Source organism: Anopheles gambiae, chromosome 3 (assembly GCF_943734735.2).
Source record: "Anopheles gambiae chromosome 3, idAnoGambNW_F1_1, whole genome shotgun sequence".
NCBI lineage: Eukaryota > Metazoa > Arthropoda > Insecta > Diptera > Culicidae > Anopheles > Anopheles gambiae.
Window position 1 is genome coordinate 14,068,908 of NC_064602.1, and position 12,266 is coordinate 14,081,173.

Below are 12,266 nucleotides of genomic sequence, written 5' to 3' on the forward strand. Positions count from 1 at the left end.
GATGGTTCAATCGGTACGCCGACGCTCCATGTCAGAGATTTGGTGTGAAGAAAAAGTTTTTCTGACCATATCGACAACACACACGCGACGACACACATCGTCACATCGACCGCCATCGATGGAAGTGTGATGATCTAAAAATAGATCTGTGGGGCGAGTGAGAAGGGGTAGGGGCGTAGAACAAGAACGTAAGCGTGAGTCGTCGCGTGTGCGTGTGTGTGTACACTCAAGAGCTCGTTTTTTGCTCTTTCCTGGAACCCACATGATTTCTACATTCTTCTGATTTTAAGCAACAAAAGTAGAAGGGAAGTAGAAGGCTACTTCATTTCTACTTTCCTTGCTGCTTTCGAGCGTGTTGATTCGCTTGGGTTGTTGATCCACACTCTCACCATGTCTCGCTCTCGCTAGTGTGAAAAGATCTAGCGCTCCTCTCTCTTATTGGGCGCTTATCAAATGCTCTTATCATACGAAAGGAGAGAGAGCGAGCAAAATGACTGATTGCATAGTGTTGGTAGATTTTTAAGTTACAGGGTTTCTCATGATTGTTTGGTTGTCGCCCTTTCTTAAGGTTTAGGGTTTGTGTCACGATTATTTAGCCGTTTTCCGAGTTTACCGAGTTGATAATTACATAGAAAATAGTTATAAATGTAAGGAAACCTGTTTAATGATAAATGTTTCTGATTTTAAGGGAAAAAATAGGTTTAAAAATCATAAAAAATATAAAAACAACACAGGGAATCTCTAACACAGAAGAAGAAGAAAAAAACAAGACAATAAAAAGCTACACTTGTTTGATTTTTAAATATTTTTTTGTTGTTTAATTTTTCATTTCTCTTTTTATTTCTAATTTTCAAAGATGTTTACATTTTTCTAGTTTTGCCTGTTGTCTGTTGTAGCGATATTTTTGTTTGTTTGTTTGTTGGTTGGTTTTGCTTTGTTTCCTCCATCGCACCCATTCGACATTTGTTATCTTCCTCTCCTCGTTCTGGTTTTGTTTTGTTTTTTCCCCTCGCTCCTTCCTTATTTTATGTCGTTAAGCTTCACTCTCCCTTTCCACCCATGATCACTGCGGCTCAGTTATGGATCAATTTTCCTTTTTTTTTGTTGTTGTCGTGGATTCGCTTTATTCCTTTTGCTCAACAGTGGCTGTATGGAAACAACACTACGCACCACCACCTTGGTTGGTAGTGTTTAATTTTCGTTTATGCAACTGCTTGCAATGGCTCGCTAAGTCTAGGTGAAGCGATCTAGACGTAACAAACGTGTAGCATTTCTGTTTCTGTGTCGGTGTGTCAGTTCTTCTTAGATAGTTTTATTTTCCCACTCACTGTTCAGTTCAGTTTTTGCCGTGCTGAAGCCGTGTTCCTATTGTATGTGTTTGTATGTCTGAGTGTGCGCGAAAAATGGGGAAATGAGAGTATAGGCTTAAGACATTCAAAAAGTAAATTAAAGTTTCTCGCAACGGAAGGCGATAACCGTTACAGTGTGTGTGTGTGTTGCACTTGTGCGCATTGACAGACCAGACCAAGCAAGACCGTAACGAAAGTGTAAGTAGTGCAAGCAGATAAGCTCCGTCAACAGGTAGGTCGCTGCGGGTCGCCTGTCTCTCTAGACTGTTAAACAATAGTGTTTGCATCGCAAAGGCAGTCAAGCTAAATTCAACGTACGAGTACGTATGCGGTGTGTCTATTCCTAATAGGGGGAATGTGTTTCCTTATCGCTTAAATTGGTAGGCAGAAGACTAAAACGTAAGTAATGCTCTACAAAGGTGTATGTTTTGTGTGTACAGTAACCGTTTGACCAGCCGAATTGATCACACTGTTCTTCACCACTTTTTCTCGTCAAACCACTTTCTAAACGGATGGCTGTTAGAATTGTGTTGCTTTATAACTTTTTGTTCATTTGCTTCTTTTAATGCTTTATTTTTCTCTTTTTGCTTTTCTTTCGCATTCTTTGAGCACTTCTTTTGTCTAATGTTTTCATCATGTTCTGAACTGATAACGCACACTATAACGCAAATTACGTATGTACTTTTTCTTTCTTTTTGTTTTTGTTTTGTTTTGTTCTTCTCTGTTTCTGAATACACTCGCAAAGGATGTTTTTTACGCAGCGTTTTAATCTTTCTCTTTTTTGTTCTGCTTTTTAATAACTATTTAACTGTGTGTGTGTGTTGTTTCACTTGTGTGTTCTGGGTTTTGTTGTTCATTTTTTTCCTTTCTTTTTTACATTTTTTGTGTGTTACTGTTTTAATCGGTTTTTTTGTTCTTTAATCAACACCTTTTTCCATGTTCGAATTGTGCAACTTTTTGCGGTCCAAACAAACAAACAGAAACACGTCAGATTTCACACAAAAAACCGACACCATCCGTGTATCAGAGAAAGAGGAGTAAGCGAATGCCCGGGAAGGCCATCACAGTTCAAAAGCTTCCACTCTTTCGTTCTCTTCGGTATTCCTCTTTCATTTCAGTTTTTTTTTATCCTTGATTTTCAGTTTGTGGGTTTGTTTTTGTTCGTTCCTTTCTTTTATCAACTGTTTAACTGTTTCCTTTGTCGCTTTCTCTCTCTCTTTTTTGCTCGTAACATTTCTTTTCTTTTCCCCATTATCATCTGTTTGCAATTCGATTATTACGTACTTCTTAATTCTTACAAGCAATAAGCGAAAACTTAATTAATTTATTTTTACTCTTTCATTCTTTCGTTCTTTCTTTTCTGGATACCTCCCCACTGGCTTTTTCTTGGTCTCGTAATCATTATTCAAATACTAAGTTAATATGTTTGTGTGTGTTTTGTGTTGTATATTAAAGATTTGCGGCCATTTTTCTTTTTATGGTTTTTTTTTGTCTGTATTACTCCCATTCTTTAACACTTTCTGAATGTGAGTGTGGTTTGGGAAAAAGAAATTGTATGTTGCTAGTGAAGGGATGTATGCGATGAGGTTTCGTTAATGTTTGTCGGTAGCGTTTATTACTTTACATATTAGTTTAAACTTACTGCTCCTTCGCTTTGCAGTTCTTTACCCTTTTTTGCCATTACTTTTCACACCTTTCGTACCAAGAAAGAAAACAGAGGGGAAGGGTGGGAAAGAGAGAGAGAGAGAGATAGAGAGAGAGAGACAGATAGAGAGAGAGAGAGAGAGAGTGAGAGAGAGAGAAGGAAAGAGAGAGAGAGAGATAGAGTGAGAGAGAGAGAGAAGGAAAGAGAGAGAGAGAGAGAGAGAGAGAGAGAGAGAGCTTTTAACACATATTTGATGGAGACTTTTAGTGTTATAAAACTGTTCGTACTGTTTCTTGTCTGTGCTATGTGTTCTTTCTTTTCTTTTCTTTTCTCTTGTTTATTATTCTTTATTCTTCTCTTTGTTGTTTATTGTTGTGTTTTCACACACTGTTTAAAAGTGGAAAATGAAATGTAAATTATAGTTTATCTCTCTTTCTCTCTCTCTCTCTTTCTCTTTCTTTCTCTCTCTCTCTCTCTCTCTCTCTTTCTCTCTTTCCCTCTTTTTTTTCTTTCTTTCTCTCTTTCTCTCTCTCTCTCTTTCTCTTTGTTTCTCTTTCTTTCTTTCTCCCTTTTTCTCTTTCTCTCTTTCTCTCTCTCACTCTCTTCTTTTACTTCTTCTTTCCCTTTGAGTGACGGACGTTAGGACTCTTGTTGGCTTGTTTGCCTGTGGCGTTTGTGTGTGTGTGTGTCGTGTGTTTCATGTGCACGTGAATGGGAAAGTGGGTGAATAAATGCAATGACACCTCACTTCATCTTCAAATCTTTAAATATTTGCAAAATTCATGCTACTACTACTTCACGCCTTTATACAGTGTTGAGTGAATAAGTTGCGAATGTTCTTGTGGGTAAGTGAAGGACGTTTCAGTTGCGTGACTGTCGACTGTGGAGAGCTTGATAAAACGGGGAATAGAAAGAATAGAATCGAGCGCGTGCTCAACCACAAGGGATGGGATTGATCGAGGTTCACGTCCGATCCCTTGCATAATACTGAGAGTGTTTGTGTGTGTGTGTATTGGAGTGTGATTGAGAAAACAAAAGGAATGAAAACCCCCCATCAAAACATAATGCAACTTTCGAGCGAACTTTCCCCTGCCCTGTTCTCTATACACGTGGCATTGGCAGCAGGTATAGTAAGCAGCACAATACATTAGGGAGCTGTATCAATACGTATGGCAGCATGTTTTTAGACTCTACGCGTGTAGTACGCAAATAGCAAGTGACAGAGTGTTTGTTGAACTGTTTAGTTGTGTTAGTAGTAGCTCGGAGGAGCGTTATTATCATAAATACAGATTCTTTTTAATTGCCCGTTGGCGGTTTTCGCACGCGATCGTGATACAATTGACGATCTTCTGTGCGTGCTGCTCGCCATTCACGAGCAGAGTGCCCCTTTGTAGGCCCAATATGGAATGAGTGCGTTCGCTTGCTCATCGCACGTAGTTTGCAATGAAGGAGTGTTTGTGCAAAGCAACAAATGGTCCACCATCAATGTTGTAAAAACGGGTAAGAACTGCTCGTAACCATCCGCTCCACTTTCTCTATCTTTCTCTCGCCACGTGCTGGTGGCCACAGCTCCGAGATTCAGCCCACCATTCTGCTTAAAGTAGTTAATTTATCTATGTATATGAATATATGAGTTAAGTAAGTGTAAGTAGGTATCATCGCTTCCGACCGTTCCGCGAGGATCGCACACACACAAAGGGAAAGCTCTACTGCCCAGTTTTGGGCTGCTTTGCGTGATCCATCGTGATCCTTCCCCTCCTCATCAGCCGGTTTGTTTGGGGCGGGCGGCCAAAAAAGTAAAGATTTTAAATCTATTTCGTTAAAGGCTATGCAAAAACGGAAACGGCACTACCAAAAAACTAGCAAACGAGTTATCCACTATTACTATTATTATCAATTAAATGTGTGTGTGTGTGTTTGTTGTATGTCGCTCTGTGTGTTTGTTTTCTTTTCTTGTTCTATGATACAATTGTTTCTTTTCCTTTCTTCATTCACTTTCCTTAACACATCTTTTTTCCCCTTTTCGTTCGCACTTTCACACACACACACAAGCGGGCGCACGCAAATAAAAGTCTATCGCAAGCGTATCTTTTCGTAACTAATTTTTAATAATAGTATAAAATCGAAAAAAGACAACAGTAACAATTCTCTGCACTGATGTGTGTGTGGGGTGGGGAAAATGGGATGGGGTATTATCGTGAGTAATTATGAGAATAATGTTTTTTTCATTTCTTCTTAAGGGATCGTTATATTACTTTAAATGTGTAAATTTGCATGTGCAAGTTTCGTGTTTTTTTTTGTTGGTTTAAATAGAAATATCTTATTTACAGCAAATAGTTGGGACCAATTGGAACAGAAAAGGTGAAAACATAATCGCTCTAAATGGCTTATCGTACCCTTTATCGTACCATTTCCTCTCTTTCTTTTTAAGCTTGATAACTTGATTTGAACTCACATTACGCTATTACACACTAAAACCTGTAAACCGAAGTTACTTTTCGCGACTTTTGCGTTTTCAAGGAATCAAAATTTAGGTTTTGCATAGTAAAATAAAGGGAACGTACTTATTAAAACCATTCCATCCATTTAACTGAAAAAGCACCCGCGGTAAGGGCGCCTTGCGGGGGGAGAAAATCCATCCAACCAGGACCAGGCAGTATCGATAGGAAGCTTTAATTTGTTTTCCGGTTTCCCTCCTCGTAATTCAACGTGTTTCAGTAACTTTCCTTACTGGTTTGAAGTACAAACTCGCAACGACACGCGCCCTCAAGTGCTGCCGCGTCTCAATGTGGCTGTGTTTAATAGGTTTTGTACTTTTTACAACTGTTTTTTTTTTCGCGCCCCGCATTTGTTGACGCCCTCGCTAGACAAAAACGCTTGCTCTAGTTGCTCTTCTTCGCCCTTTACTCAGTTCGACAGATACTTCAAACAAAACCGAATCCCTCCTCTCCACTCTCGCTCCCGGAAACTTGTAACTCAAAGCTCACATTCAAACGTTTTCAAAATTTTTGTAACCTTTTTCTTTCCTTTCTCTCGGCTTTTGTGTTTTGTGTTTTACCCCGTTAAATGGAATTGGGTTTGCAAAAAGGTGAATGAAACAAACTCTATGTACAACATACCTTGTTGGATGTTTTTTTTTTGTAACGCCTTTTTCACCCTCTTTTCTCGTACATCGCAGTGCAATCGAGGGCACACACGCACTGTTCAGTGTTTGCTGGATGTGTGGTTTTGCTCTTTCTGGTTTTTTTCTTTACCGTTGCACTTTTTTCCTTCCGCTTTTGTTAGTGTCTGCGTGTATATGCGTGTGAGAGTGTTTAATGTCAGTCTTTTACGGTTCTGGATGCTTTCTTCAAGATTATTTTTCTTCTTCTTCTTCTTCTTCTTCTTCTTCTTCTTCTTCTTCTTCTTCTTCTTCTTCTTCTTCTTCTTCTTCTTCTTCTTCTTCTTCTTCTTCTTCTTCTTCTCCGTCTTCTCCTTCTTCTTCTGTATGTGTAGTACTCACACACACTCCCCGCTTCAGATTCATCCGCCCTTATCGCCTACGCCGTGTGCTGGGATCGTGAGTTTTTTGGAAGATAACGTAACGGGCGTTAACGTGTGTGTGTGTGTTTGTTGTGTGTTGTAATGTTTACTTTCTTTTGCTGTTTCCCTTTTTGCGCACCGTTTTAGGCAAATACGACTGTCTTTCGATTCGACTCTCTCGTACTTTTACGCTTTCTTTTCTTTTATCGATTTCGAATCTTCAATTTGTTAGATCGCTCTACACTACCGCGCACGTATGAAGGTTGGAATTTGTTTTGTTTTTTGGTTAGTACATTTTGTGTGTGTGTGTTGTTGTCGTGTTTTTTTTTATAAATAAATGAGCAGAATTGGGGCCACTACTGTTTTGCCTCTACTAGTCGCTAGTACCTCTAAACCTCTAAATTACTATTATCGCATAAACCCCCGCCGGACTACTGATTTTGTCGTATGGATTTTTCCTCTCCTTCACGTTTCAATTGCGGGCCTATATAATAATTAGCATTATTTACACTACTACCTGCATGAAGAATGTTTGTTTGTTTGTAAGTGTGTTTGTTATTTGGAAATTTGTCTACTCGAGCAAAAAGATGTAACGTTTTTCTTTCTTTTTTCTGTATGTGACTAGGCTTATATGGTGGCTATTTGCTAGTGTAACTACCTATGATTAAATCCTATCTGTATGTATATTTATATATATATGTATAATTATATGCTGCTGCTGCTGCTGCTTCTGTGGTGCAAGGAGAAAACACCTTGCGTACTTCCTCATTTCGCTTCCGTGCTTCCCCCGGTGTGCTGTCCAAACGTAGTTCTTTTGCCCTCCCCGTTTGGAGCCCTTACGCATGAATGAAGCCCCAACGGCGCAAAAAGGAAATCTAGCCGTACGGCTATCGCTCACTCTCCCTGTCACTGTGACAGAATTAGTTTTGGAATTGACTTGTGTGTGCGTGTGGATCGTTTCAGTAGTTTGGTTAGTTTTGTTCCTATAGTTAACGGGTATACGGTACGCGTGGCCCTTCCTTCGACACTTGCACTTGTGGATTTGGGCACACCGCTTTACTGAACTGCAACACGTACAAAGCCCGTGCAGCCGATGGGCCTCTCGATGATGGGGCATTGTGAGAGAAAGATCTGCAAAAAAGGAAACAAAGTGCTGACAACGAAAGAAAAATAAGATAAAAAACTAATTAAATAAAACAACAAACAGAGAATCAATAAACTAAATACAAAGATCAAATAATGTATAAACCATTTCTTTTTCATACAAAAAAATACTATTTATTCTATACTGTCTATTCAATAAATATGAATTTAAAGGAGACGTGGATGGTACTTAACGTTTAAAAGAAAATCGACTATTTCAAAAAACCAGTTCATTGATTTTGTGCTGTAAGCAAAAGAAAGCAAAACAGATAATTCCAATTTGTTCCAATTTGATTTGCCTAAACGAGAAAGAACTAATAAATTCGAAAATTAATAAAAGCGGATCACTTGCCTTGAAAGTAAATGAAGAGAATAACTCTTCTTTTTCACCCTGAATTAACGCGTATCCTCTCTTCACAAATGTTTCATTTCATACTACCGTGCAGTCTTTCCACTTAATTTCAAACGTTATTACTGAGATTCTGTAATTTTTTAAAAGTTTTCACCAAAAAGAAAAATCAAACGCCAATGGCAAATTTAACAACATAAAAATATTCCCAACCAAACCGCCATCACTGCTGGGATGGGTGTACGAAGGTAATTTTGTTTTTCCTAACTGTTTACATCCGCCCTTACTTCTAATGCCCCGTTTTGTCACTGCGCAGCATATTGCAACCAACTTTTACGTTCCTTTGTCTTTTTTTTTTTTTTGTTTGTTTCGCGCTGCACTTTTTTCCTTTTTATCGCGGACGGAAATCACAACTGCGCGTTTAGGTGTGTGAATTAATGTTGTATTAAATTTGGATACAAAACTAAATAAAACAAAATAAAGCCCCGTCCCGTTTTCACTGCGCTCGTTCGAGGGGCATACAATTAACTAAACAGAAATCATTGTCGAAGAAAGCATGGCAGTTTTAAATGATTATGTTTTTTTAACCAGAGTATGTGAATTTGTCACCGGACACAGTCTGTTTCATTTTACTGTTCCTTCATGTTCCATGTTTTGGTATAGTGTTAATCAGACTCAACAAGCAGGGAGTGTTTAATAGTGTGTGTTCGCCCCACCCGCAAAAGAAATCGCGTGAAATCAACGGAACGGAAACTACCTCCCTTAGAGCACTTATTAGAGTAAACTATTGACCTGTGTGTTTCCTCTTAGAAGTAATATTTCTACAGTACGATCTCCCAGCGCTTATAAACACTGGTTTGCGAAACAAAACAGAAAACTCAAACCCAAACTCCCCTATTTGTGGAGGTGTGGGATGTTTTTCCTCGCCGTAACGATAAGAAACTAATCATCCCTTTTCAATACCCTCTAAGGAAACTAAACGAAGCAAAACGCACACACACATACACACGCTCTATGTACATATCTAGTTAAGGATTTTCCACTCGCTTGCCCCATCCCATCATCGAGTCGCCCATTTGTTGCAATCACCGTGTTTTGTACGTGCGCACCCTTCCTTTCCCTTCCTTTTTAATCTATTTTACAAGAAACGGACTTCAAACGGACAACCGGCTCTAAAAACTCTCATTATCATCCTCTCCCGTGTCGATCGGCTTCAGGACAAGCATGTCGAACTCTTTCGGATCGCCGCTGGCACTGTTGCGCCGAGAGGAGCGCAGGCGCGGTTTGCGCGGGCGCTGTTCGCGCGATCGACTCGCCCCACCACCCAGCAGCCGGCCAGCAGCACTGGACGGTTCACGCACCGCGCGCTGCTGACCGGCGGCGGTGGCAGTAGCGCTCCGGAACTCCTGATTGCTTTCCGATTCGCTTTCCGCGCGGTGATAGAAGTTGCCCGCCTCAAAGTCGGCCGCCGTACAGGTGACGGCGGACTCGATCGAGTGGTACGAATCGTGCCGCACGTTCGGCCGGCCGGACGGGCCACTGCCATTGCTGCTGCTGGCCGCCGCCGGCCCGCCGGCACCGGACGACGCGCCGGCCCCTTTGAGCAGCAGGAAGCTGAAATCGTTCCACTTGTCGTTCAGGTTCGCTAGCTTTTGGTTAAAGTTTTGGGCCAGCGAGGTGCCGAGTGCCATCTTGAGCCGGCCGGTCGATCCGGTCGGGCCGGCCACCGTCCTGTGGTGGCCAGCGCCTCCCCCGGACGGTCGCTTCGGTGTCGCTGGTGGTGTGATGATCGATAGCGAGGAGGAGGTGGAGAGCCGGTTCAGCTTTTTGGTCGTATCGTTGCCGCTGCTGTTGGTGCTGTTCAGCAGGTGGTGCGTGTGGATGCGCGAACTGCTGGCGAGCGGCGAGGCGGACCGTGGCATCGAGGCGACCGGTTGATAGGCGGCAGCGGCGGCGGACGGGCCGGGAGAGTACGAGCTGCCAGCGCCCGCAGAAGTGGAAGGATAGTGAGTGGGGTAGCAGAGTGTGTAGTTGGGCTGTGGGGTGGTTGGGCCGGCCGGCACGGCACCGCCACCGTTGTTGCTGTCAGAAGGGTAAAGTATACCACCGTCGCCACCAGCCGCGGCGTCACTGTTGAGCACGACGAGTGCCGGATAGGACAGGCTCGTCGTCGCTGCAGGATGTCGTTGCTGCTGCTGTTGCTGCTGCTGCTGCTGGGGCACGTGTCTTAATCAATCCCGGTAGATGTAGCTGCAGTTCTTGGGGCTCTCCTGCGGGCTGGGACTGCTGGATGGGGGCGCAGGGCTAGAGCTACTGTTGGACATGACGGGGGAAGATCCGGAGCTGGAATGGTGTGGACTGTCGGAACGATGTTGTGTTACTGCGAATGTGCAAAACGAGAGTGTGTACAATTAGCATACAGCAGTTTTAGTGGAATGGAAAGGGTGTGGCGCAACAACTTACCCATACCATGCCGGGGCGGCTGCCTTTTCATACGGCCGAGACTTCTATTACGAGTGTTTGAGTTAAGGACCTATGTAGAAATGCTATTTTTTAATTATACTTTCACTACCCTTCGGCGGATCGGCGGTGGTACGCTTTTTAACCGACCGTCGCCCGATCGCGACCAGTGCGAGATAGAATATTTACCATATTTTGATTGATCAGTCCCTGGCTGGTCTCAGCCGCCCCGTTTCCGTCTCAAAGATATACCTGCAAACACAAGGCGAAAGGGCACACATTAGCACATACCGTTCACGAGGCATTGCGTGGGGCACAAATCGTGTAGGAATCACACTGTTTGTATGTATTTTTCCTATTTAGAATTCGATGGAGAAAAGGATCATTTTTTTAAATAAATTTTGTCCAACAGGGAAACAGAGCTGTGACTAAAGCGATTTTTTTGCACGAGCAAGAGAGTGTAAAACTGGACGGATGATACAAGCAAACACAAACACATAGAGATAAGGAGAAAGAGAGAGAGAAAAAGAGACAGAGAAAAAGCGTACACAGAAAACGATAATGATAGCGATTGCTTAAACGAGTCTGTGGAATAAACATTCGATGATGGGAGGAGCAGGGTGTGAACATGGGTGATTGATGCTGATGAAGTTGCTGCAGAAGAGGAATTGCTAATGAAGGCGAAATGTATTTTACGAGAAAGCAAAGCACATTTCATTGATGACATTCCGTTACGGTTATATATTGCGATCATGGTTTAAAAAATCTCAGGAGTAACATATTTTGTACAAAAGCGAAATTCCGATTCTGGTGGGAATTTCATATGATTGATGATTTAATTTAAATTTAATTCAAAAATAAGTTTTTCAAAATGTAAAAGTTAGCTTTAAACATGTGACATATTAAACATGAACAAGTGCGGAAGCAAAATTGTGTGAATTTTTGTGGTTGTGTTTATAAAACAGTTGAGCCAATGTTGAGATCATGCAGAAAAACATTGAAAGTAAATCAATACAAAAAAAAAATAACTTTTAATTCCCACTCGAGAGAAGCCAAGCAACGATCGACAACAGGCAGGGCTACACAATTCTTATTTAATTATTTTCTCCACTTATAAAGCATATGGAGCACACACGCAAAAAATAGGGCCCCACTTCCCGTATTATCAACACAAAATTAACGGCAGCGCCCTTTCGACCGAGTACAGCAAACGTACAAGAAAAGGGGCGATCGGGACGAAACGAAATACTTAATAACCAACAGCACAACACAATTAAAACCATACAACTTTTTTTTTTTGGAAAGCGATGAAGAAAATTCGATTACGAACACCCTCCAACCGTGGTTTTCAATCAATGCTTATTAAGAGTTTAAGGGCACAATAAAACAATGCGGGAACAGAGGGCGTTATTTCTCTTTTTGTTTTGTAAAATGTACAAAATGCATATGGGGGAAAGAAAACGGAAAGAAACGAACAAATTGTGAGAACGAACAAATGGACACAGAGAGCATGAAATTGAATGAAAACTGTGGAGGATCGGTGGAGATGGGAAAGCGCTTTGATGAATTAATTTGGAAACAGCTGAGTAGTGGGTCAAAGGAAGGGGCTTTGTTGGAAAGAACCAATACAACAACGAAAAAAACAACAACAACACGGACAACGGAACAAATGCGCACTACTGCACAACAGTGCAGCGCTGCCAAACGAAAGAGGTCACCGTAATCCGTGCTACTCCCAAAACACAGTTGCTGGGAAACACGTTTCTTGTGAGATTGTGTGTATGTGTAGTTCGCAGCT

At 41.6% G+C, this 12,266-nt stretch overlaps 1 protein-coding gene across 13 annotated transcripts in view; it reads right to left on the reverse strand.

Moving 5' to 3' along the window:
* Positions 1 to 1,007: 1,007 nt before the first annotated feature.
* The window catches only part of LOC1275507 (semaphorin-1A), a 218,980-nt gene continuing 207,721 nt past the window's right edge, over positions 1,008 to 12,266 (reverse strand). For 9 of the 13 annotated variants that reach the window (XM_061662575.1, XM_061662577.1, XM_061662580.1 and 6 more), the window contains 3 exons: positions 10,658 to 10,720; positions 10,472 to 10,541; positions 10,039 to 10,388 (listed from right to left, as the gene is read on the reverse strand). In XM_061662575.1, coding sequence (XP_061518559.1) covers positions 10,709 to 10,720 — 12 coding nt within the window. In that variant the 3' untranslated portion in view covers positions 10,039 to 10,388; positions 10,472 to 10,541; positions 10,658 to 10,708. Of the gene's footprint in view, positions 10,389 to 10,471; positions 10,555 to 10,657; positions 10,721 to 12,266 lie in introns of all 13 variants that reach the window. The other 4 variants (XM_061662586.1, XM_061662587.1, XM_061662588.1 and 1 more) reach the window with 3 other exon arrangements.